This window comes from Hyaena hyaena, unplaced genomic scaffold, assembly GCF_003009895.1.
Source record: "Hyaena hyaena isolate Hyena2069 unplaced genomic scaffold, ASM300989v1 scaffold_113, whole genome shotgun sequence".
Taxonomy (NCBI): domain Eukaryota; kingdom Metazoa; phylum Chordata; class Mammalia; order Carnivora; family Hyaenidae; genus Hyaena; species Hyaena hyaena.
In genome coordinates this window covers 2,817,694-2,845,622 of record NW_024080745.1, presented here as the reverse complement: position 1 = coordinate 2,845,622, position 27,929 = coordinate 2,817,694, and the positions used below count along the sequence as shown (strand labels likewise).

General features: G+C 40.2%; 1 protein-coding gene across 3 annotated transcripts in view; it reads left to right on the top strand.

The window, feature by feature from the left end:
• The first annotated feature begins 426 nt into the window (after positions 1-426).
• The window catches only part of NTN4 (netrin 4), a 122,918-nt gene continuing 95,415 nt past the window's right edge, over positions 427-27,929 (top strand). For 2 of the 3 annotated variants that reach the window (XM_039236566.1, XM_039236565.1), the window contains exons 1-2: positions 428-966; positions 4,036-4,565. In XM_039236566.1, the coding sequence (XP_039092497.1) occupies positions 912-966; positions 4,036-4,565 (585 nt within the window). In that variant the 5' untranslated portion in view covers positions 428-911. Of the gene's footprint in view, positions 967-4,035; positions 4,566-27,929 lie in introns of all 3 variants that reach the window. The other variant, XM_039236567.1, reaches the window with a different exon arrangement.

The window sequence follows — 27,929 nt, the reverse complement described above, 5'->3', positions numbered from 1 at the left end:
TTTTTAAGCCCCTTGGCATGCCCTGACCTGATCAAGAGGGAGTCAACTGCTCTCTGGAATGTTCCGGGAGAAGGTGGGAGACTGCTTCCCAGAAGAGGCCTGTGGGTGCTGAAGGGCACCTGGGGGGTCACGCAGGGAGATGCAGGGCGAGCGCCGGGAGGGGCACGAGGAAAGCTGGGGGCATGGTGACCCGTGCACGTGGGGGCTAAGGCGGGCGAGATGAGCTGGTAGGAGGCTGAGGGGACGGCCCGTTGGGCCAGAGGACCCCTCCCCGGGCGGCGGCGGCGGCGGCGACCCGGCAGCGCAGGCTGCACCGCCCCGGCTGTCAAGCGAGCGCGGGGGGCGGGCAGGAGGAAGGGGTGGAGGTGCAAGGGGAGGAGGGCTGGCACCGGAGCGCCGCGGTGTCGGTGCAATAAAAATGCATCCCATGGAACTGCCCATGGAGAAGGACGGGACCGAGGCGCGGCAGCAAGAGGAGGTGGTAAAAGCGGAGGAGGACGCCCAGGAGGCGGCGGCGGCAGCGGCGGCGGCGGCGGCCGGGAAGTGAAAGGTCTCGCAAAGTTCAGCGGCTGCTGCGGGTGCTGAGCCCCGGGCTAGTGGCGGAGGAGCCCGCGGGACCGCTCCGCAGGGGCAGCGCGGCCGGGCCGGCTATGCTCCGGGGGCTCCCGGCGCCCTCGAGGTGCCCGGGCCCCTCCAGGCCGGTGCGCGAGGGTCACCCTACCGCCTGGCGCGGCCCCGGCCCGCGGCTCTCAGCCGCCAGCACCCGCTGACCGAGCCTGGCGCCCCAGGAGGGGGAAGAAATAGAGAGCCCCAGTTCTTCCCGAGGACTGTTGGCGCTTCATCCCACCGCCGAGAGGGCTCAGCTCCCTCCCGCACCCGCCCGGCCCCGGTCCTCCCGGCTCCTCCCGGCCATGGGGAGCTGCGCGCGGCTGCTGCTGCTCTGGGGCTGCTCCGCGGTGGCCGCAGGTGGGTGGTGACGCTGCTGGGCCCCCACCCCCCTTCCCTCGCTCTTTCTGTTCCCCACCTCGGGACTCGGGGGTGCAGGGTAGTGCGGGCTGGGAGCGCCAAGCTCGGCTCCCGAGGATGAAATGAGTGGCCATGTTCCGCCTCTTTTCCCCGGGTCTCCACAGTTTAAAATACTATTGATTTTTTTGCAACTGCGATACACATGCCCTTGGCTAACCCGATATCCTGGGTACGCCCTGCCGGAGATACCACGACCTTGGTTTCTTTCTCGGTTTGAGCTTGTAAAAAACTGCCTTTCCACTTTGTGAGGGAACAAAGGACCCAGCTCGCCATCCCCCGGCATTTCATGGCCTGAGGAATGATGGGGAGGGATGGCCCAGCGACCCTGGGCGCGCGTGGGCCGCGGCCGCTCTCTGGGTGAGAGCTATCCCTGTGGTCCCCGGCCTCACGCCGGGCTCTGGGGAACCAGGTAGGGACACCTGGGCGGGGTGTGTGCCCTTTCGCAGCGGCAGCGGCTGGAACGCACTGAGACGGCGGGCTGGGAAGATAGGTGGTGACCGCCCTGGGTTGCACGGAGCTGGCTGGCCGCCCCTGGGGAATTGGTACCCGGGCTGAGGCTCCGTGGGAGGTCGGAGGCGGGTCTGTTCCCAGTCTCGGTAACTGGACGACCTGCAGAGGCGTCGTCAGAGGCTCTCTGCCTCTCCTACTCCCATCCCGGCTTTCCTGGGCTGCCTTGGCCACCGGTTCCTAGCGCGCCGTTTCTAAATTCGCGAGCCCCTGGCGTTCGTCTCCCTCCCCCGTGCGGGTCACCTGGTTTCCAGTTAGGCGTAAGTGCAGCTCAGTGTGTGAGGAGGAAGGAAAGTGAGGGACTCTTCAGCCGTCCAGTCTCTCAAACGTTTCTCGTTCGCTCTAGAAAGGGGAGTGTGGGCTGGAGGGACTGAATGGTGGATAGAGAGCTTTGGCGCACTTGTACCTTCCCTTTGGCTTCTCTTACTCTGCCCTCAGAGAGGCTGGCACACAGTAAAAAAAAAAAAAAAAAAAAAAAAAAAGTTTTAGAATCTTCACTCCAAATCAGTGTGACTCATAGGAGCATCCTTGCTATACTTGAATAACCATTTCCTTAGGGATCTCCAAGTATTTTGTCCACTGATTATCTGGCTCCAATCTTTTTCTGTACTTATTATCAGAGGCATTTACAAATATTCAATACTTTCCCCAAGGAACCATTAAAGGTCTAAGATTTTACTTGAATTCTGAGTCCACATGCACCCCTGCCTGCACTTAATGCATGCTCCCCCAACCACAAAGTGAACTTTGTTAAACCTTTTCCCTTTTGAAACCATGTTATGGCAAAAACATGCAAGCAATCAAGAGGTTGTAAATAAATATCACAAGGCAAGTGTTTCAAGTCAAAAATACTTGTACAGGCAGTATATGATTTTCCCCGAAATGCTTTACAGGTGAGTCATAGCACACTGTGTGTTTGGGTGATCCTGGCCACAAGCAACTGTTGCCCCAGCTAATCAGAACAGTGGCAAACAGTCTAGGCATAATCCACATTTGAATTTGACATTTAAAACATATGCCCAAGGAAGCCCTTTCTTTTGGTTGCAGAGGTTATGTGGGGCTGGTGATCGTCAGTCAGCGTGTGAAATGTCTCTGTTTTAGTCTAAGCTGTCATTTGGCTTCTCCAACAGTACAGTGATAACAGTTCAGAGGTGCTCTCTCTTAAGAAGCAGAAACATTCAATTAGCCAGAATTTAGGGTTTAACTTCCTTTTCCTTCTTTCCCTCTCTGTTTTAACTTTTAAAATAGATGACTTTGCTTAAGGTATTCATAATTAAAATGACAAACCCATATTAAAGGATTAAAATATGCAGTCAGGATGTTAATAAGTGGATAATGTTTGTCATTTTAAGTAATTTTGAAACATTAAAGTCTGTTGGACCTTTGTTTGGGTGGAAGCACATGTTTCTCTAAGAAGGTGTTTTAGTTCACAGAAAATGTTTAAAGGTGCTGTTAGTGGCTGCCAGACTGTACACATTCTCCTATTAAGCAAACAGGCAACTACTATATAACCTGTCATAGGTTGAAGTACTCAAGAGGCAGAGAGCATGTCAAATAGGCTTTTCCACCATTTGGCAGTTTAGAGAGTTTGTTTCTTAGTTATATTTACTTAATATTAAAAATAGATATTATATGTCTGAACTCCAATGGTCTCTAGCTTTGCTACCCTAAGTGAGATCCCATTGGATATTGATTAAATATCTCCTATTGCTTTTCCTAGGAAATTTGCTCCTTCACATTTTTAGCTTAAAAATATAATAGAATTCTACATTTCCTCTTTGATGTCATCTCGTAAGCATGTTAGATAATGCTAAGGACTCAAATTACATTTGTTTTTAATATTTTAATCTTTTTATTTATTTCTGAGAGAGAGACAGCATGAGCAGGGGAGGGTCACAGAGAGAGGGAGACACAGAATCTGAAACAGCCTCCGGGCTCTGAGCTAGCTGTCAGCACAGAGCCCGATGCGGGGCTCGAACCCACAAACCATGAGATCATGACCTGAGCCGAAGTCGAATGCTCAACCGAATGCTCAACCGACTGAGCCACCCAGGTGCCCCTCAAATTACATTTGAAAGACTGAATTGGGTGATCTTAAACACGTGATTGTTTTTTGGTACTATTTAAGTCATGACTTCAAAACAAAGAGTATACTTCAAATATAGAGAACATTTAGAAAGCAAAGTACTTTAAAGGTTTAGGCCCATTTTCTTTCCACCAGTGTTTCCATTTATGTTCCTCTCACCCTTTATCTGAAATGATTTTTCCCTTTTATGTGAATTTTATAACCGAACATGAAATATGTGCACGCACACGCGTGAACACTCACATGCTTGTATGTATAAATCCAGAACAGTATCATGCTCAAATTTGATAGAATTTCCTCTTTACCAAAAGTCTTAAGCTCTTTGGGGATAACTTCTCTGTTGAAGACAGACTAGGTTGACAGAAGAGCTTTCCAGATGGGTTTGTCTTGAATAACATATGCCTTCCCTTCCCTAGGACTGAGTGGAGTAGCTGGAGCGAGTTCCCGCTGTGAAAAAGCCTGCAACCCTCGGATGGGAAATTTGGCTTTAGGGAGAAAACTCTGGACAGACACCACCTGTGGTCAGAACGCCACTGAACTGTACTGCTCCTATAATGAGAAGTTGGATCTGACTTGTCAGCGGCCCAAATGTGACAAATGCAATGCTGCCCAGCCTCACGTGGCTCACCTGCCAGCTGCCATGGCAGACTCATCCTTCAGGTTCCCTCGTACATGGTGGCAGTCTGCTGAGGATGTGCACAGAGAAAAAATCCAGTTAGACCTGGAAGCTGAATTCTACTTCACTCACCTAATTATGGTGTTCAAGTCCCCCAGGCCAGCAGCCATGGTGCTGGAGCGCTCCCAGGACTTTGGGAAGACGTGGAAGCCTTACAAGTACTTTGCAGCTAACTGCTCAGCTACATTTGGCTTGGAAGATGATGTTGTCAAGAAGGGAGCTATTTGCACTTCGAGATACTCCAATCCCTTTCCATGCACTGAAGGAGAGGTAAGAGCACATGTTTAACTCTACACTATAAGTAAGGTAGAAAAATGTTACCAGCCCGCATTTTTTTTAAAGCATGAAGGTATACTTGTAGCAACATGAATGAAATTAGAATTTTTCATGAGCTTTATTTGTCATAAATTATTTCTCACCCTTAGATATGGACGTGTAGTCATTTTCAAGCAGGTTGGCCACTGGCTGGGTTTAAGTTGGAATTCTAGGGTTTTAGTTTTTTTTAATTTTAAGAAAGCATAGACACACAACATCATCACTCTATCTTAGAGGTTTAAGAGGCTAATAATTTCTTCAGTTAGTGTGTCTACTTACTGTGCTTCCGAAGGGGCAAGAGTTACTGAGACTGCCTGTTCCTGGAGTCCACGTATGCTGGTATCTTCCTGAAACTGTTAACATAAATAGGAAGTAAATAAAAATAAAGCCAAGGGAGAAAAAAATCTGTTTGTCAGGATACTTTTGTATAACAGGAGATTTATTTTTATTAAGATTATAAGAGTGCATAGTAAACAAATTAAGGTAGTTTCTTTTAAGATATAAAAGTTCTTTTTGGACTCGAAACCATCTCAATCTCATTTTGCAAAACAGTTTCCTTAGCTACTAGTCCAATTTCTGTATAGAATGTTTTCTCCTTGTTTCATATTTCCCCTTCCCTAACTGGGAAATAGGTCTTTTTAATGTATATGGTTATACCTTGGAAGTTTCCCTCCCCGCAAAGCATTATGAAAACATTTAGAGAAGATTAAGTTAAGTGAAAGCAAATTAAGAGCATAAAATATCTTCATGTAGATCAAGAAATATTGATTCAGGGGCATCTGGATAGCTCAAGTCAGTTGAGCATCCAACTCTTAACTCAGTTCAGGGCATGATTTCTCAGTTCCTGGGTTCTAGACTCACGTTGTGCTCTGTGCTGACAGTGCAGAGCCTGCTTAGGATTCTCTCTCTCCCTCTCTCTCTGCCCCTCCCTTGCTCTCTCTCACCCTCCCTGTTTCTTAACAAAATTTTAAAACAGCATGATGCTTCTTTAAAAAAAAAGAGAAAGAAAGAAAGAAAGAAAGAAAGAAAGAAAGAAAGAAAGAAAGAAAGAAAGAAAAGAAAAGAAAGAAATTTTGATTCAGACTGGTGCCTGGCTGGCTTAGTAGGTAGAGCCCACTCAGGGTCATGAGTTCAAGCCCCACATTGGGTGTAAACCTTACTTTAAAAATGAAATGAAATGAAGTTTAAAAAATATTGATTCAGAAAAAAGAGAAGAGAGAATATGATCTTTATAATGCTGCTACATATCATGAACGCACACACTAAATAAGTGGTTCTCAACTAGGGGTGATTTTGCTCCTCCTCCCCGGGGCCCCTCCCAGGGGACATTTGGCAATGTCTAAAGACATTTTTGGTGGTGGGGGGGCACTTACTGTCATGTAGTGGGTGAAGGTCAGGGATTCTGCAACACTTCCTATAGTGCACAAGATAGCACCCCACTCCTACTCCCAACAAAGAATTCTTAGCCCAAAATATTAATAGTAACAAGGCTGAGGAAGCCTGGACTGGGCTTGAGGCATCTGTCCCATGCCTGTAGTACAGTGGGTACAAAGACTAAGATAAGCTCTCTTTTAGCAGTCCTTTGTATTACTATTCGTAGACTTCCCAGATGAGTGTACTTAGTGAACATGTATTGAGCCCCTACTGTGTGTCAGGCACTGTGGTCAGTGCCGCTGATCCTACTGATCCTACTTTTGGTTTAGGGAAAGGGGTGCTTGCGAGGGGCCTAGTGAAAAAGCAGGTTTGAGAATTTCTTCTTTCCACGACCATAGACACCTAAGGGCTTTTGCCATATTATCCAGCTCCTTCTTCTGTGTGCTCCCTGCAGACCAGGCCTGCTGCTCCTGGGACAGGAACCCTGTGGGGTGGGGCACAAACAGCCCATAGACTGTGTTTCATTCTTCTTGGTCTCTAAAGCTGGCTTCATATTGTAAACCCGTGTGCACCCTGTCATGACGGACATTTTAAAAGATACCAGGACAGGAAAGAAACGGATAAGTTAGACTCATTGTTTTCTTATGTGGAGAACACTTTGTGTTGCAAACAAATGAATGGCTTTGGAATTGATCCACATGCTCATATCGGTTCCCTGTATCTCAGTGCTACTGGGCCATGTGTACCTAGGAAGTAGCAAAAATACAGTTTCAGTAACCAGATGGCAGGCATGCTTGCTTAGCAAATATCACATTGACTGTATTATAATGGCCCAGCAATTACTTAGCGATGACTAAAGTAACATTTATTTACCTTAGAGTGGAAGCAAAATCTTATCTTCTTTAAAGCCAAACTACTTTTTGTCACCAATGGTTATTACATGAAATTTCAAGCAGAGAGAGACTAAAATTTATGTTAGATATTTCACCTTTGATCTCCAGTTTTAGTCACCTTTTATATCCAGCTAAAAATTTTGGGGGGGAGCACTTGGATGGTTCATTTGGTTAAGTGTCCAACTCTTGATTTCAGCTCAGGTCATGATCTCATAGTTTGTGGGATCGAGTCACACGTGGGGCTCTGTGCTGACAGCTCGGAGCCTGCTTGGGATTCCCTCTCTCCCTCTTTTTCTGCCCCTCCTTGGCACACACTCTCTTCTTCTCTCTCAAAATAAATAAATAAACATTACAAAAAAACTTCTTACAAATTGTTTTTCATTGTAGCTGTTATTTCAGCAGACTTATAATTCAAGAAAAAGAAATCAAGAAAAAAAATCAAGAGCCATCTGGTTCCCTCTAGAGTGTTTTTGCATGTATGCTCTAAACCCTCATAGAATTTCTTCCCTTCAGAGCACAGGTTTGGGGATGAATCTTTGCCTCCTGAGTTAGAGAGAAGAGAGTTGTCCTCAAAGACAGGATCAGAGAATACTTGATTACTACCTACTTCTGTGTTGCTTTGGAATATAAGTTAGTGTTGAGCTACAAATTAATTTTGCAGTACAGTTCTACATCCCCAATCTCTATCTTTGGAAATTGGCTGATCAGAAAAGTAAGCCAATTAACCTGGAGTCAAATAAGTAGTCTTAAATTTCATTTATTGCTTATTTATAATATTATTATAGACCTGGATCTTTCTCCAATCAATATAAGACTTCCGAGGATTTCTCTAGGTATTATCCTACTACTCAAGCTAAGATAAGTATATCCCAGACTTCATTTGTTTCTATTATTCATTCCAAAATACTTCCTTGGGCTTTTAGGGCCTTAGACCTGTAGTATCGTGTTTAAGAAATCAGATAGCTCCATCTTCAGAGTTGAAGGCACCACTCATCTGAAAGAGGACTTTTAAAAATATAGGCCCCAAAACCCACCCAGAAGAATACTCTTTAATTTAAGTTAAATCAAAGTTAAATCTGCTACACAGCAACTTCCTAAGTTGGTCAGCAGTTACAATGAATGGTTATCTGAAAATGTATCCTCCTTTGCAGGAGAGGGGACTAAGGCTCAGAGGTGAAGTGATTTACCCAACAACATTGCATTAGTTAGTTATATGACAGAGGCAGGACTAAATCGTGAGTTTTCTGTCTGTAAGTCTAGTGTTTTTTCCACAAAACTATGTTTTTTTTCTTCATTATCGACCCCCAATAACTGCCTGCAGAGAGGTGTATGCATATCTCTTTTCTTGCTCACTCTCACAGCCATGTGTTTTCATTTGGATGTGACATGAAGGTTAAAAAGGCCTTGCCAAACAGCTCTCTCCTGAGCAGGAATGCCCTCTGAGATGTCAGCAGTATTCTGGTAATAAAAAGTTTCCATGACTAAACTAGGTTGGGAAACACTGGGTTTCACAAAATTAACATCTATACATACATAAATGTTCTCATTAGGTGTCCTGTATCCTTAAGTGGGAAATGTGGATGTGACATTCCCAGATCTGTCCATGGAACCCTCTTTCTGCAGAACTCTGATTATTAGCTTTTGGAATCCCAGAGAGCCATAGAGCACAAGTTGGGAAATGCTGGTTTGGAGGTATTAAGTGCTCCCAAAATCCCAGTAAAAGAAAGAGATGGGGGAGATGTTGTTCAAGGGGCACAAAGCTTCAGTTATGCAGGATGAATAAATTCTGCAGATCTAATGTACAGCCACGTGAATATAGTTAACAATACTTAGTTGTGTGGTTGTAATTCGCTAAGAAGATATATCTCTAGTGTTCTCACCATACACATGCAAAAAAGTGGTAACTATCTGAGGTGATGGGTACATTAATTAGATTGAACATGGTGATTATTTCACAATGTATGTGTATATCAAATCATCAAACTGTACTTCTTAAATACATACAATTCTCAATTTTCAAATATACCTTGATAATTTTTAAAAAGGCACAGAGAAGGGCACCTGTGTGGCTTAGCTGGTTGAGTGTCCGACTTCGGATCAGGTCATGATCTCACACTCTGAGTTCGAGCCCTGTGTTGGGCTCTTTGCTGACAGCTCATAGCCTGGAGCCTGCTTTGGATTCTGTGTCTCCCTCTCTCTCTGCCCCTCCCCCCCCTTTCTCTCTCTCTCAAAAATAAATAAACATTAAAAAGGCACAGAGAGGCCTGGTGCTTGGCATGGTTTGACATCAAGGCTCTATGTCTATTGGGTGTTTAATCTCCTATTTAGTTGTAGCAGTAAGTAATACGAACTTTGAAGCTAAAGATGAGAGCTTAATTAGGCTTTTTTTTGGGATTCAAAAAAGCACACTCGATCCCCTCTGGGTACAGAAAATGGAGGGAAGTGAGGAAACGTAGCAAGTCATTTTAGGTCCCACATGGTGAGGCCTCATGGAACTGGAATTACAGTTATCACTGTGACCCCAAGTACCTCTAAAGTGATGGAGTTATCATCTCCTTAGGTGGGCATTGCTGCCCTCTACTCAACTCACTGTTACAAGAGCTCTATTCAAAATTGGATAGCAACCAACCAGGCCACACAGATCTTTTTTTTTTTTTTTTTCCTCCAGGGCATTATGAATATAAAACATTCAAAGGGAGGCAGTGATACAGAGCAGAAGAAAGCTGGTCTCAGATGAAGCACTAGGGAAGGACTGTGTTGGTCTTACTTGCCTCTGTATCTCCAGCATTTAGCACATTGCTTGGATCACAGTAGGCATTCAATAAATCTGCGACTGTATAAATGAGCAGGAACAAATGAGTGATATGACAAGTAGGAGAATATCCTTAAATGACACAGAGGGAGGAATGAATATAAGCCTTGGGTAGGGCATAAGATTCAGAAACTCTGGTTCACATGGAAATATTCAGTTGGTAAAAATATGAGCTAAGTTGTGGTTGGAAAAAGGCAATTAATGGAGGGCCTTCAATAATGTTTTCTTCACTCATTTGTTCCTCAAATAATTTGGTGGCTATTATACGTCTGATGCCATTCCAAGTGATGGGCATATGGTGGTGGATCAAAGAGATAAAAGCTCCTGTTCCCATAAAGCTTAAGTGTTGGGGGAGGAGGATGGAGGGAGGACGGAGAACAAATACTTAAGTAAAATGCACAATATGTCAGAGTGTGATAAGTACCAAGGAGAAGATAAAACAGGGTAGAGGATGGGGAGTGAGGGCCTGGAAGGCCTGCTCTTTTTGAAACAGGTTTGAAGGATTTGTGTTTGATGGAATAGTCAATGACAAGAAGTCTGAGCTCCTGGCAAGGTTTCCTGAGTGAACAAAATCTATAATTAAGGGTCCCATTTCTTTCAATCTGTAGATATGGACAAATGAAGTTGTGTATTAAAATGACAAACATTGGCAAAAATCCCTCTTGCTAGTGTTTCTTAGAATGAGAGCATTTGGAAAGGAACCTAAATGTCATCAATGGAAAAACACATGACTGATGAGTAATCTGAAGCCTAAAGAGAATTACATGACTTGTCTGTAATTACTCAGCTGAAATCCATGTTTCCTGACTTTTAGCCCTGTGCTATTTCCACTATACTAATTTGAAATTCCTTTGTCCCAAGTCAGGTAGTATGAAGGATACAAAAATGACACGCATTCCTTTCCTTCTCAGTCCTTACAATCCACTGGGTAAGAGATCAGACATGATCATTAACAGACTGATTTACTAAATAATATGAGATAGTGCATGATTAATTCCCAGATATGTTGTGCAAATAAGATGCCTTTCAACATCTGAGTATTTGTCTTTTTGGCCATCAAAAAGATGCTACTTCAATGTCTTGTGGTAAAGTCAGTAGGCACAAGTATGCAGAAAATGACAAATTACTTAATCAGGTTTTACAGGTATTTACATTTATAATATGCTAAGCAATATTTAGATTTTTAGCTGAAAAGAGAAAGTAATGCATGAGTTGGAATGCTTGCTAATCACTACTCATTGGTTAGCTACTTGTTTTCTTCAGTTGCTGAAATCTGCATGTGCCAGTTTTGCAGCAGCAATGGTCATGAGTCATGGTGGCAGCGAATGTCTACTGACGACTTTCTGTGTGCCAGGCATCCTGCAGAGTGCACTATATCCCTTAATCTCATAAGAACCCTGTTCGCTGGGTACTAGTATTAACCCCATTTTGCAGACAAAGAAATTCAGACTTAGTTAGAGTAACTTGATTAGACTCAAATAAGAAGTGAGCCAGCTCATCCCAGATCTGGGATTATTAGCTTGCCTCAAAATTATTTAAATGATTAGGTTTTATTATAACTAAAAATTTTTTTAAGTAAACTAAAACTAAACTGCTCTGGTAATTATTAGGTATGATATGCAACTTATAGTGTGGTTGATAATTTGTAATATGGTACCATGAGATTTGCATAACAAATATTTTTTTACATTAGACAGAAAAATTACATATAACAAGCAGACTGTCTGCACTAAAGGTTACCAAAGATCATTTTAAAAAATTTTTATTGTTATTATTATTTCAAATTATTTATTTATTTAATTTATTTTTTTGGTGCAAAAAGTTGATTAAGCCTGGGTGGCCCAGTTGGTTAAGCATGAGATTCTTGGTTTTGGCTCAGGTCATGATCTCATGTTTTGTGAGTTCAAGCCCCATATTGGGCTCCATGCTATCAGCTTGGGATTCTCTCTCTTCCTCTCTCTCTCTCTGCCCCTGCCCCACTCATGCTTGCTCTCTCTCTCTCAAAATAAATAAACTCTAAAAAATACATAAATAAAATAATCTATTTGGGAATGAGTACCATAGTTTTTTTCAGTACCATTTAATATACTTTTTATTTGATTGGTTTATTTTGGGTGGGAAAGGGGAATACTTTTTACCTAGCTAGTAACTGCTTTAAGTAATTTTTCTAACAAAAATTAGTCATCCCATGTATTAATGTTTTGCTCTGAGGTATATTCTTAGCTATAATTTTGTTGAACGTCCTTGAAAATATAATGTTGTATATATTTGTCTACAGTGCTTCAATTATCCATACCCTGGGGATACTCCCTTCCTATAGGGGTGGGGCTAGAGATTAATAGCACTCTTCAAAAACATAATGCCTTTAGTGTAAAGAAAATCCAGAGGGTAGTTGTTAATTAACATTATTTAAAGAAGCTACATAAAAATTAGAACAAACCCAGAGATCAAATCAATAAACTTTGATTTATTGATTTCAAAGAGTAGACTTTTCCTCCAAAAATACCTCCTCTCTAGCTGTTAAAAAAATCTGTTCGTATCTGTTTGCTTTGCATTTGTTCAGTTAGATGGTTTAACCTTGCCAATGTTATGTTAAAATATCCTGGAAACTTTGAGAAATTAGAATATAAAATGTTGAGTTAGTAATGAAAAATTCACATTGAAAAGTTAAGGCCAGACAATGAAGATCAAATGAGGAACTGGCACCTCGAGGTCAGGTATATCTGGGCATATAAGGGGCACTTCCGACCAAGGAATGGAGAACTCTAGAAACCAGAACGGCGGTATTAGGGACTGGAGCCTCTGGAAGATAAAGAAAATGTATCATTACAGAGAATACAGAAGTTATGTTTTTTCTTTTATAGTTTATTGTCAAGTTGGTTTCCATATAACACCTAGTGCTCATCCCAACAAGTGCCCTCCTTCATGCCCATCACGCTTTTTCCTCTCTCCCCACCCCCTTCAACCCTCAGTTTGTTCTCAGTATTTAAGAGTCTCTTATGGTTTTCCCAGAAGTTATTGCTTCTGATCAGTAATCAGAAGTGTTTGAAACTCAGTAATAAATATATCCTCCCCTTCCCCATGCACCGCCATGCACTCTGTGTCACCCATATGTAACTATAATACCATGTCCCCTATCTCTTCTACTCCTATAGTGTTCGCTTCTTGAGGAACTTTGTCCCATCTATCACTGTATGTACCCTGTGGCTCCCAGCCCCTCAACCTCTGTACCTGGCACATGTCTCTGCAAGGTATAACTGTCCAAAAACATTTATTGAATTGAATCATATGAAAATAACTATATCTAAAATAATAATACCATCTATTAACTATGTTGGATGTTGCACATCTACTAAGTGCTGATCTTTTCAAAGTAGTCGTGATTCATTCATTCTTTCTATGAATATTTATAAAGTGTCTCCTATGTGCCACCCACTATTTTAGTAGTTGGGAATACAGAGCAAAAAGTCAAAACTCCCTGCAATTGAGCTTATGTTACAAATGTAAGGTGCTAAACAAGGTTAAATATATAGAATGTTAGACAGTGATCATTTAAAGGAAAAAAATAAAGCAGGGGAAGGGGCTAGAAAATGGGGAGGACGTTTTTAATATTTAGAAAGACCTCTCAGGGAAAGCCTCACAGAGACTTTAGAATAAGGACCTGAAGGAAAGCAGAAGTGAGCAGTGGTCATATCCAGAAATAGAACAAAGACCCCAAGGAAGTGTGCCTAATGCCATCAGGACAGTGAGGGGGCTGGCAATGAAGCAGAGTGGTGGAGGTATAGTATAATCTGTGAGGTCAGAGATCAGAGAGATCATGAGAATGAGGGGCCCTGAAGTAGGTGTCAGGATGGCCCAAATTTACAACGAGATCAGTTAAAGCCTGTTAATCATTTTTAGTATCCTCTTTCATTCTCAAGTAATCCCAGTTTGGACTATAAATTATTAGAAGTCATTATTATAAGGTCATTGGTTTTTACTCTGAATGATATTGGAGGCCATTGTAGGTTTTAGGCAGAGGGAGGAAATGATCAATTTATTTTTAATAGGATCACTTTGGCTTATGTGGGTTTGTGGGGTTTTTTTGGTTTGTTTGTGTGTTTTGTTTTTTGTTGTTGTTGCTGTTTTGTTTTTTTGCTTATCTGTTAAGAAAGACCAAAGAAGGATGCAGGGAGACCAGCTAGAATGCTGTTGTCATAATTCAGGCTGGATCTGACAGTATACGGACAAAGGAGAGCAATGGAAATGGTGAGGGGTAGTTGAGTTCTGGATCGATTTTATGGATAGGACCAATAGCATTTGCTGATAGACTGGATGTAGTGAATGGGAAAATGAGAGAATTAAGGATGCGTTTAGCCTGACCACCTAGAATAATAGAATAGCCTTTTACTGAGGTGGAGAAGACTCTAGGGGAGCAGATTTAGAGAGGAGTGCCCAGAGCCCATCTCTGGACACATTATGTATGAGACATCCAAGTAGAGAGGATACTGAGTAGGCAGCTGGATCTCTGAGTTTAGAGTTCAGAGGAGAGGTCTGGACTAAATATATAAATTTGGGAGTCATCATTATAGAGATGATATTTAAAACCATGAAACTGGATGAGATTATCAGGGGAAGAGGGTGTGGATGGAAAAGAGGAAAATCTAAGAACTGTCCAGAGAAGGATTAAACTCAGTCCACTGATGCTACCATTACCAAAAACAAAAACAAAAACAAGAACAAAAACAATATTCTTTCCAATCCTGAGGTTTATATGAAAACCAGTCTTGCCAGTCTAGGGGTCCAATGGTTGTTTAATCAAGAAACGGCATGCATCAAATAACATTGACTTTCTGTTTTTTAAAAATTTTTTTAATGTTTTATTTATTTCTGAGAGAGAGAGAGAGAGGCAGCATGAGCAGGGGAGGGTCAGAGAGAGAGGGAGACACAGAATCTGAAGCAGGCTCCAGGCTCTCAGCTAGCCGTCAGCACAGAGCCTGATGCGGGGCTCGAACCCACAAACTGTGAGATCATGACCTGAGCTGAAGTCGATGCTTAACCGACTGAGCCACCCAAGTGCCCCTAATGTTGACTTTCCACAGTCAGAACAGTGGGTGCAAATTCTAAAATGACAAGTGTGAGGGAAGGCATATGAGCTGCAACTCTGGGTCTTCAAAAGACCAAAATGCATAAAGAGAAGGGAAAGTGCTGGTTGGATAATGAATGATGATGGGAAAGAGAGAGGAAAGAGTACTAATGGACAAAGATACCTTTGAAAGTACCATGCTGAAAGAGAAACGTTGATCTTAGCAACCTTCAGATTTTAAGGGCCTCATATTCCATTGCATCTTGGCGTATCCAACTCTTCACCCTTTCCTGATTCAAAATTGAAGCTACAGGAGCAACTTTTTGGAATGACTATAAAAAAATATTTTTTGAATGCCCCTGGGCCATCACAGTTTTGGAAATGAAATTTAAATGTAGCACTACACATTTTTTTTTTTCTACTGAGGGTGTTGTGATATTTGGTTTGCAGAATGTGATGGAGGTCATCTACCCAAGGCATGGGAACTGTACAGTTGATCCCATTTAAGTACATATGTTTACACTGTCACAATTTTAAAAAGTGTTGTTAATGTTCTAATTGATGTTTAATTTTTTGTTAAGAAGGAGAAGAGAAAGCCAACATTTAGAGATTATAGTACAATGTGTCAGTTTCTGGACCAGGCATTTTGCATACATCTTTCTTTATCTCTAAGGACAAGCTCTTTTCCTGAAAGGTTTGGCTTGTTAAGGAATAAACAAAAACAAAACACCAACCCTCTTTCTATATCATATTTCTCTACTCTTCCTAACCTCCCGCAAATGATGCCTTTTCAGGCATCAGCTATACTTGCTGATGTTACTTTACACTTCATAATTACAGTTCTTAAAACAATAAAATAATTGTGAAAAATTGTCACATGTTTTCTACATGACATCATGTTCATTTGTGCTAACACTGTATCTTTTGGCTGCCACTGAACAGGGCTTCCAGATTTAAAATTAGATTGGAGAAAAGTCACTCTCTTACGTTGTTTAATCTCCATTAAGGATTATTGTTTCCTTTTATTCCAGCCAATGATCCTTCTGAGATCTTTGAGGTTTTCCATCAGTTCCTCCTATCATCAATGCTATATTTCTCTTGTATCCTATGTCCCAACAAATGACCTCTGTCTCTACCTCCCTATTAAAGCAAAGGTCAGTGGAGGACAGTTCACACTAATGATCTATCAGAAGAACCTGGCAGCTCACTCCCCAAAGAACTCTCATCTTTGTTGTTTCCCACCCTGACACACCCAAAGTGGAGCAACACTCACCTCTACGTAACAGTAGATTCCTCTTTGATGATTCTCAAATATCAGGAGAATGCAAGCCCACTGGTGTTCCTTGGGGCAGAGTGTATTGAGGAGGTATAGTTTGCAATTGCAACATGACTGTCAACTCCCACTTCCCGACTCCATTTCTTCCCATGTGTGCTATCAATTCTGATTTGTTACTTATGGCCATTTTTATTTCAAAATTTTCATTTCTTTCCTCAAAGCACCTTATTTTGTCACATTAGACCACTTCTTTTATCTCTTCTCTGGCTCAAAATATGAATTTGTGAAAATGAGCATGACACCTAACCTGCCCCCAGGATTTTCTCTCTGGAATCTTCTATCACTACTCTCAATTCCATCGCCCCCTTGTGCTCCCAGCATACTCTAATTCTAGTGTTCACTTTCTGGCTCCTTTAGCTAGATGGTTGAACTCTACTGGGAAAAATAAAAATATAATTGTACTGAGAGATGCCTCTACAAATTTATGTTTTCCAGTCTAATTTGGCCCTCGAATTTACCTCAAAGTCCCCTTTTCTTCAGCTCTCTTTCATTCCTGTAGTGAGTCTTGCAGAGCTTGTCTCCTGTTCCTAAGACCACTCCTCACCTAGACTACCTTCCCCCAACCCCCGTTTGCTCTCAGCTAAAGAGCTTGCCTCCTACCTCACTGAGAAAATAAAAACTTGTGTGTATGGCATCACAGGCTAACACACAAAGGCCCATCAAGGTGAAAGCTGAGATCCATTCTCAATTTCTGTCTCTCTCTCAGCCAGACCTCTGGCTTCTGCAGTGTTTCCAAATGGGCTTCTTCTCACAATACTATGTTGGGTATAAGGGTGGTTGTTTCATGATTCTAAAAAACAGTCACCTCGTGACATTGCCTCTGGACAAATTGTGTAGCGATTTGGTTCTCTTGTAAAAACTAAGAAGCTTGTTACTTCCTCTCCCTAAGAACTGCTGTTTCAAATAAGTAAAACCCAACTCACTTGCATTTCTAGAGGTGGGATGAGAAACTAGCTTTGAAGGAAGAAGTTGAAATATTATCTTCTTTGACAATACAAAAATATTTAAAAAAATAAAATTTGGAAGCTCTCTCTCTTTCCAGTTGCCTGATCTTCACTGTAGTGTATTCCCATACTGAAAGAGTTTACAGTCTAATTGGGACTTCTGAATTGTTGTCTTTTAAAAGATGAATAATAATTAAAAGCTGGAGAAGGGAATTCCATGGAAAAGTGTACATGTATAAGGAAAGTCAACCCTCAGAATGGTTGGAGTGTATGGTAGCATGGGGAGTGAGGAAGGTGAGGCATGGGGGAAAGATGAAGCTGGCCCTGGAGGGGCAGGTCAGATTCTACATGGTCTAGTGTGTCAGTATTTTGGACTTGATCATGTAAGTAGTGGAGACCAATCAGCAGCTTTCTGGGTAGGGATAGCCTAATCAGAACTGTTTACGAAAGACAACTCAAGGCAAAAAATTCTTGGGCAAAATTTATGAGATTAATCTTAATAGTGATAAATATAAATTCCACTTTTCAAAAAATCAACTGTACTGCCACCAGAGAGGTGTGACTTATCAGTGTTCATGTGAAAAAGACCTTAGGGTTTCAGTTGACTGTAATCTCAATGTGAGTCAACAATATATCATGACTGCCATAAAAGCTAATGCAATCTTAGGCTACATTAAGAGAATAAGTTTCAAACAAAGGAGAGAATAGTTCTTCTGTTGTGTTTTCTCATCAAAGCATAGCTAGAATATTATGTTCAGGTCAAGATATTCCTATTTAGAGAAAGCTGAGCAGAACTGGTAAGAGCAATTAGAAATCTCATTATATAATGAACAATTAACTTAGGATATTTTGCTTACGAGAGAGGATTTATGGATGTTCAGGAATTGCTAGCATTCTTCAGATGTTTGAAGAGGGATTAAATGGACTCTGATGCTTTCAGAAGGCAAGAATATGACCAAAGAAAGACTTTCTTTAAAACTGGATGTATCCAGGAGGCAAAGAGAGTTCCCTTGAGTTTCTCATCCCAAGAAACGTTTCAGCAAAGGCTGAGTGATCCCCAGTGACAGATGTGACAGGGAAGATTTGTGTACAGATTTGAAAGCTTGCTTCAGGACTTTTAGTGTTTCACCCACCTCTGAACACATAGATTATGTCATAGAGTGAGTAAATGACTAAGAAAATCCTTTATATCTATTTTTTAAAGTTACTTCTTTCTTTTAATGTTTTTAAAAAAAATTTTTTTAATGTCTTTTATTTTTTATTTTGAGAGACAGAGACAGGGAGCAAGTGGGGGAGGGTCAGAGAGAGAGGGAAACACAGAATCTGAAGCAGGCTCCCGACTCTGAGCTGTCAGCACAGAGCGTGACGCGGGGCTCGAACTCACGGACTGTGAGATCATGACCTGAGCCAAAGCCAGATGCCCAACCGACTGAGCCACCCAGGCGCCCCAAAACTCCTTTACATCTAAACTACTCTGATAGCAGAGGTCTTGGGATGGGCACTGCTTAGCTAGTCACATCAGTCTTCATGCTAACCGGACAGGAGCCCTCAATTTTGGTGTAATCTTTTTGGAGAGATCTCCTTTTTTGCAAAGTGAGTGGTCTTTCTTAACCATAGAGCAAAAGGAAGTCACTTAACTGTTAAAGAAAATGGAGGCAGGGGGAAAAGAAATGAGTCCCTACTCCCTGAGTCTCTATTTTATATTGAGAGATGACATTTTATCTGTAGTTTATACTACGAGATGCAAGGTGGTAGCACAAGTATAGGAGATGGAGACCCACGTCTAGTCTGTCACCAGGCTCTGCTGGTTCCATCTCTAAGCTGGTTCTCACCTGCAGTCACCCCTTTAGTTCAAGCTCTCCCTTACCTCATGCTTGAACCTCTCAATAGCTTCCCTCTTTAAGTTAGGAGCCTTAGATCCTTCATTTGCAAACTGAATCAGCCTGAGAAAGAGCAAGATAAGTCATACACAGATGTGTTTTATGAATACCTAAGTACTATATAAATACTAAGTATTAATAATAATATAATTCAGTTACATTGTTAGTGAAGTAGAATTTTAGGCCAGTTTATCTAGTCATTTGGCAAATACTGGGGTTCCTTCTGTGTTTCTAACACTGTACTAAGCTCTGGGGATAGAGTAGTAAGCAAAAGTAGACAAAATGCATTCTTAAGCCTAGGCAATGACTTACACAAAAAAATTTAGAAGGCAAACCATTTGTAAGTTAGGGACTTACAAATATTAACACTGGTCAACTGTCAATGTTTCCAAAAGCACTTTTCCTTAATGCTTTTGGACAAAGAACAACATCAGCCTTGGTCATTTAATAGTACATAAAGTGAATATAAAGAATTACATACTTTTTATTAAAGCAGTAGCCTAATCATCTTCATAGACAGGCAAAAATAGACTGGAAGGAGTTAGATTTACAGAAAACTGAACAAATCAGATGTACAAAGAACACTTCATGTCTCTCCATTCCATATTTAGTCTTACATATCTATTGTGATGCTATAAATTCTTTTTAAACTATATTATGAACGTCAAGTACAAGATAAGGAACTAAATTTTTAAAGATATTTTTAGGTGGCAATGTTACAGTAAGACACAAGTATGAGCTTAAAATTTCTTATCAAAACTGAAAAAAAATGTATCCACCTACACCTTGTTGATATTTCAGACTCAAGGAGGAATTTCCAAGTGATTCTAGTAAGAGGTTGCTTGGTAGCAAACTAAGAGTGAGCAAGCAGTTAGGTTCCTGGCTCTTGTCTGGATTCCTTATTCGGACTTGCCTTTATAAGAACATATACTCTTTGTGATTTTGTGTGGCAGGTTTGTTGTTAAGATTAATGAACTTAAAACGATATGCTTGAAAAAGTCTCTCTTGAGATCCTGTTCAAATTAAGAAGTTGTATTTAAAGGATTATCAGTTTAAAATTCTATAGCCAGAACTCACATGCACCTGTTTTCCTAGAACTTTATAAAACATGCACCAGGTGCACATGGAAATTCATGGTCAAGAGTTCAGTGATAAATTGTTTCTGCTCCTGTTTAGTTCTCCTTTTTAAAAAGTCCACTTGGGGGGCTCCTGGGGGCTCAGTGGTTGAGCATCTGACTTCGGCTCAGGTCATGATCTCACAGTTCGTGGGTTTGAGCCCTGCATCGGGCTCTGTGCTGACAGCTACCTCAGAGTCTGGAGCCTGTTTCGGATTCTGTGTCTCCCTCTCTCTCCGACCTCCCCTGCTTACGCTCGCTCGCTCGCTTTCTCTCTCTCTCTCTCTCAGAAATAAATAAAACATTAAAAAAATAAAATAAAAATAAAAAGTTCACTTGATAAAGGATTTAGCTACTTCTAGATGGTCTAGAGGTGATGTGAGTGTAATCAGAAGAAATACAATACCTATGGATCTGGTCCCTAGTACTATCATCCTCAAAGGACATTTTAATCCCCTGGTCAGTTTCCAGCCCGTCACATTCATCCCTTCAAATGCTTCTCTCTTTCTCTCTCTCTTCCCACCTCTCCCTCTCTCCCTCTCTCTGATGACAAGGAGAATTATCTTTTGTTAGGAGCTACTGAACATTTAGACTGCTGCAGCCTCCCCCAGCCCCCATGCCCCCAACCCTCTTAACCTCAGCCTTACCTGTCAGTTTGCCTGTCAGTTCAGTTGGCGTGTAACCAGAAATATTATTTTTTCGTGAACTAATTAATACAATGACACATGTTATGGAAATATGCAGATATCACAATGTTATATTCAGATGTAAATAGAATTTCTTCCCCTTCCCCATCTCCCAAAATAATGACACCGAAACTGCAATCTTGCCTCCCTGTTTTACCATGATTGGAGGTGCTCAAGAGGTTACATATACGATATTCTCATAGAGAATTTATTTACTTCCTCTCATACCTCTGTCTTCACTCATCAATTCCATTTCTTCCCCAACTACTGTATTGTAAACACTATAGAGCTTTTAAAATTTGAATATTCCTTAAGTTACAGAAAAAAAAAAACCCTTCGAAATGCATTTGGATTAAACAAAGTAAAATTAGAAAAAATAATCCTCAGAAATTAGGTAAATTTATCGGGGGCGCCTGGATGGCTCAGTCGGATAAGCGTCCGACTTCGGCTCAGGTCATGATCTCACGGTTCGTGGGTTTGAGCCCTGCGTTGGGCTCTGTGCTGACAGCTAGCTCAGAGCCTGGAGCCTGTTTCAGATTCTATGTCTCCCTCTCTCTCTGGCGCCTCTTCCCCCCCCCGCCCCCCGCTCACGCTATCTCTCTCTCTCTCAGAAGTAAATAAAACATTTAAAAAATTAAAAAAAAAAAAAGAAATTAAGAGTTTATTTAACATCTTAGGAAAATATTGTCATGTAGCTTACACATATAAATAAAACAGGTCATTTGCTACTCAGCTGTGGTTTAGAAACTGTGCGATATGAGATACTGAAAATATTTTACCTGGAGAATGAAAGTTAAATTGATGGCTGGACTTAAATATTTGAAGGACTTCCTTATTGAATATAAAACAGACTTAATTTTGTATAGGTCCAAGACCAGTATTAGAAGGTACAGAGGACAGATCCTAGCTCAACACAGAGGAACTTTTAAATAATCAGAACCATTAAAAAATGAAACATGCTGTTTGTGAGTAGTGTGGGATCTAGCAGAGAATGGACAGGTATCAGCTATTCTAGAGGAATGTCCTGTATTGAGAAATTGGGGTTAAATGGTCTTATGTTCTCTTCTGATCTTTCAAAAATATCTTGAACTGTCTTCTAGCACCACTTTCTTTTTCTTTTTGAGAGAGAGACAGAAAGAGGGCACAAGTGAGAGAGGGTCAGAGAGTGAGAATCCCAGGAGAGGCAGATAGAGAGAAAGAGAGAGGAAGAGAAAGAGAAAGAGAAGCTCACTCGAAAGGGCGCTTGTTCTCACCTGGTGTGGTGTTTGTGCCCACCAGAAGCAGGGCTCAAGCTCACCCGACGTGGGACTGAACTCACGAACCACGAGCTCATGGCCTGACCCAAGTCAGAAGCTTAACAACTGAGCCACCCAGGCACCCCTTCTAACACTACTTTTGACAGATCCGTTTTTAAGAATTCAGAGACAATTGACAACCTGTGCATTTTTTATTTTCTTATTCAGTTTAGTATCCAGAGTACCCAGCACAATGCCTGACACAGAGTGTTCCCTCAGCTAAGTAATGGTGAATTAATAAATAAGTGATTCTTTTATCAAAAGGCTTAATGTCACAGAGACCTAGAATTTTATCTTATTTACTCATGGCTCTGTCATCATATAGAAACAAATACAACACTGATGATGAGAGACACAATTAGAATTTATATTAACAAGCTTGCAATCTATCCAGGTTGGAAATGCCCTTTTTTTATCTAATGTTTAAAAAAGAAATTCTTAAAAACTGAAATGAGATTTAATTTGTTGTCTTCTTTTTCCTTGAATTTCAGAATTTCTGTTGTGGGCTTTTTGCTCAGTAAGCCCAATGGTTTAAACATCCTGAAAAACCTCTGTATTTCTAGCTCTTCTCTACTCCATTTCTAAGCAGAAGGAGACATAGACTAATTTTTAATAATTTATTGCCTTCTATTTTATGAATCATATAAATTAGGCCACTAGACTTTTAGTTGAACTGATTGTAACTCACTACATACAGGTCAAAGTACAGAAAACAGTATGTTTTTTACTTTTTAAACCAGTTACTGGTCTTTGTTTCTGTAAGTCTCTCCTTACAATCCAGCTTTTAGTTCTCTTCCATAATTTAACTCTTAAACTAATATTTATATGTCAGACTGGAACTTATGGGAAAAGGTATATGAGATTCATCTCTACTGGAAAAACTTTTCATGGTAGTGATTAATTCTACCTTCAAGGTCTCCTACAAGTGAAGGACAAGGTGGCCCAAGGCTACCTGGTACTATAGTAATAGCAAACATTTGTCTGTGGTTTATGGAAGGTTGGGAGGTCCCTTTGAAGTCTATTTGTTTGGTAGCCAGGATCTACCCACCAGGGTAACAGTGTTTAAAGTTTTATATTTTTAAAAATCTTAATCAGGACAGTTTGGTTATGTTGAATGAAAAGTTGAAAGCACATTCTAGAGTAGGTTTGCATTGGGACATCCCCCAAGAGGCACACACCTATTGCCAACTGTGGTTTCCTATGGCATCCATCTAGAAAAGGTGTTCATTTGTAATATTATTATAATATTTTAACAAACTATTTATTTTTAATGCCTAAATAAATATATGCATTTTAATAAGGAAGATTGACGGAATAAACAGAAAGGGATAAAAACATTTTAAAGCCTTTAACATGAGAAAAATGGCTAAATGCTTTTGCCCCAATGGATAATTTCATTTGCATTTGGTCTTGTTAGAGGTTAAGAGCTGTTTTACTCTTAAAGAAGGGGATAAAGAAAAAGAACTCTGGTTTCATAGAAATGTAGATATAATTAGGTAAGGAATCAGAGAATTCCTGGATATTAATAATTAAGTATTTATGATTTATCTTTTTTCTAATGTGACTAGATTTTATAAGTAAACTGGAGATCCAAGGATGACTCTTTTAATATACTTCATTTAAAGGAACATCTCTATTATCCTGCTGCAGGAAAGTTTACTTTCACTGTATGCATAACTTTATATTCCGCATTAAATCACCTTGGTATTACAATTAAGTGACTGAAGCATAGAAAGATATAAATAGCTTTGTTCTGATCATTTTGAATGGTATCAAGGACAAAGTGAAATCCTAGGAAATCTGAATTCAGTAAGTGAAATAACCACCCAGAGCTGTTGTAATTTCATCTGTTTTGGACAAAAAGGATATCTGCAACACTATAGTTTTTGCTACTTAAATACTCCACTACACCTCCAAATGCAACAAATTATTTCAACAGCAGTTTCATTTGCTCAAGGGAAAAATCTCAAGTAGGATCCTCTACCCTGTAGAAAGGAAGAGGACATGGGTAGAGAAGGAATAAGAAAGAAAAAGTAATTATTTTTAAGTATTCAAACTGATCTCCTTAAAGAGATCAGGTTAAGTTTCTTTCTTTCTCTCATTTCTGACATTTCAGAAGTTGCAACATCTTAGAAGTTATCAGTTTGAAATGAGATTTCTCCTTCTATTCATGAAGGATTAACTGCTATGGTAATTACTTTCCCACATTAAAAAGCTAGAAAACCAGAAAAAACATCTGATACAATTGTCTCAGACATTGGACAGCAGGCAGACTGATATCTGAGAGGAAGAACAAACATGGCAATCTTTTGATTGCCTAGCTTAATAATGGGGCATTTCCAAACCACAGCACAGTAAGGGAAACCAGAGTGAATGGTCTCACTGAGTTGAGGAGGCAGAGATCAGCACCCTAGGAGGCCAAAGCAGCTAGGATCTGTGGGGCAGAATACTGGAGAAGAAGGTGTAGCATAAAGAAAAAAGTCTAGAGATCTGTACAAAGATCTCCTCAAATCTCCTCTAAATAATGAGCCACATATGCATGAGCTAAAAGTACATCATATTGGAGAAAGAACCTCCAGAAAGTAGTAGCTAGCTGAACAATTCCTAGTATTCCCACAAGACAGGGAATAGTTCATGTTCTTACCATCCAAAGTGGAAAGATCTCATAATTCACATGCACTGTTCAGAGTCCTCAGATGACCTTAGTAGTGGGATTAGATTAGCTGTAGAATAAAAGCTAGACTGGATTCACCCTAACAAAAATTAAAAGCAACCCTCAAAAATATTAAACTGACCCCAAGTAAATTAACTTCATGTCAGAACAAAGTCTAATCCTTCTTAGACAAATGCATCAAAATCTAGCAACCAACAACATAAAATTCACAATGTCTAATGTTCAATCAAAAATTAACAGGCATGAAAATATGACTCCTGACTAGAAGAAAACTCAATTAATAGAAACACACCCAAAAATGACATAGCTTTTAGGTTGAACAGACAAGGGATTAAAGCAACTATTATAAATATACTCCGTATGTTAAAAAACAAAAAAAAAAAAATGTTGAAGGCAGAAATAGAGGATACAAAAAAAGACCCAAGTGAAACTTCCAAAGATGAAAAATGCAATATCTGAAATGAAAATGTACTACAAGGGATTAGCAGCAGATTGGATAGTACAGAAAAAAAAAGATTAGGCAGAAAAATAGAAACTGTATATTAGTGAAGCATACAGAGAAAAGGTAATTGAAGAAAAAGACCATTGATAAACTGTGGAACAATATTGAGGGGGTCTAACATTATGTAACTAAAGTCTAAAAGGAGAAACAAGGGACAAAAAGAATTCTTTAAAGTGATAATAGGCAAAAAATTTCTAAACTTGAAACTATAAATCTATAGACCTAAGAAGCTCTACCTCAAACAAAAGAACCATAAGGAAAACAATATCAAAAAAGTTGTCAAGGAGATTCAATGAAGAAAAGATCAGTTTTTCCACAAGTTGGTGCTAGAATAATTGGACATCCACATGCACAAAAGAAAAAAGAAAAAAAGAGACCTCAACACTTAGTTCACATCACACAGAAAAATTTACCTCAGTTGGACTATAGACCTAAATGAAAAAGCTGAAAATATAAAACCTCAAGAAGAAAACACATAAGAAAATATTTTTGACCTTGAGTTAAGCAAACATTTCTTAGGTGGGACCCAAAAGGCACAAACTATAAAAGGAAAATATTGATAAACTGAATTTCATAAAAATTTAAAACTTTTGCTTTTAAGACACTATGAAAAAAATGAAAAGACAAGCCACAGACTGGGAGAAAGTATTTGCAAATCATATCTCTGAATATACACTTATATACCAGAATTTATAAAGAACTCTTATAACCCAGTAAGAAGAAAAACAAGAAAAAATATGGGCAAAGGATTTGAACAGACACTTCACCAAAGAAGACATATGTCAAATAAGCAGATAAAAGATACTCAACATTAGACAACAGGGAAATGCACATTAAAACCACAATGAGATGCTGCTTACGTTCATTATCAAATAAAAAATTAAGAAGACACAATACCAAGTGTTGGTGAGGATGTTTAACAACTAATACTTTGATACATTGTTAGTAGAGATGCAAAATAGTACAATCACCTTAGAAAACAGTCTTGCAGTTCCTGATAAAGTTAAACATGCTTTTACCATACCACCTCGCAATTCCTCTCCTAAATACCCACAAGAAATAACTTAAGTTCTCACAATGACTTCTGTGTGAATGTCCATAGCACTTTTATTCATAATAGCCCAAATCTGCAAACAACCCAAATGTCTATCGACTGATGAATGAATAAACAAACTGCCAAAATTCTTCAATCACTTCTTTCTTGCTTTCATTTCCTTGCCCCCTATTCTTTCTTGAAAGCTCTACAAACTGTCCTTTATTTCATCTAGGCTTTCAAAAGTCTTCTGTGAACCAGCCAAACCCCCAAATGTTTTCTCTTCTTTCTTGCTTCCTCAACTGCTTTTGCCATTATTAATTACATTTTCTTTCTTTACATCCTAACTTCCTTTGGTTTCTGTAATAATTTTCGTTATTTTCCTACATTTCTCACTGATTTTTTAAAAAATTATTTCTGGCTTGTCTCTTTCCTTAAGACTCTAACTCTGAGTGGCTCCTAAAGCTTAGCGTTTAGTCCTTAGTGTTTGTTCTGATATTCATTTCTTTGCCTCTCACACATGGCTGTTCTTTCGACCCTGTCTTCACTGCTTCCACCCTGGTTCAGGCTCTACTCTTGGTGAGGTTTATTCTCCTGAAGGGAATCTCTGATCATTTCAATCCTTTGATCACCTGATTAAGACCTTCAATTATTCAATAACCAAACAAAGTCAGCTCTGATATGATAATAATATGGAACTTGGACTCCAACAACCTGAGTTCAAATACTAGCTCTGCCACTTACTAGCTAGGTAACCTTGGACAATGAACATCTGAGAGTTTCAGTATCTGAAAAATGGGAATGAGTAACACCACATCATAGTAAAACTATGTAAGGATAGTTTTACCGTAAGGATGAAATGAGATAGGGGCACTGGGTGGCTCAGTTGGTTAAGTGTCACACTCTTGATTTTGGCTCAGGTCATGATCTCACAGTTCATGAGGTGGAGCCCTGTACCAGGCTCTATGCTGACAGTGCAGAGCCTACTTGGGATTTTTTTGTCTCCTCTCTGTCTCTCCCCTGCACATGCTCTCTCTCTCTCAAAAATAAATATTTTTAAAAGGATGAAATGAGACAAAATGAAAGTAGTTCATAAAATATAAATCATTATTAAGCACGATCTTTCAACAAGCATGTGTTAACTCTTATATGTGCCCAGCATTGACTCTACGGCAGTGGGCAAGCAGACAAAGCCCTCTGACAGTTTAGAAAGAAATATAGCAATTAAAATAAATGTGGTAAGTTCTTTTTTTTTTTTAACTTTTTAAGTTTATTTATTTATTTTGGGGGGAGAGAAAGAGAGACAGAGAGAGAGAGAGAATGAATCCCAAACAGGCTACAACACAGAGCCTGATGCGGGGCTCAAACTCACGAACCATGAGTTCATGACCTGAGCCAAAACCGAGTCTGATGCCTACCCGACTGAGGCACCCAGGAGCCCCAGTAAATTCTAAGTATGAAAGAAATATTAAGTGCTTGAAGTAGCACACAGGAAGATCTCATCTAGTCTTGCAGGGGAGTGGAACGGTGAAGAAAGCATCCTGAATAGAGTGACATCTAAGATGACACCTAAAAGATAAGCAAGAGTGGGCCAAATAAGGGGGTGGAGTAGTGGGTGTCATTGACAAAGAGATGTGGAAATTATTCCAGGTAGGGGGAATAGCATGGGCTAAGACCAGGAAGGGAGAGAGACCATGGAGCTTTTTTGGA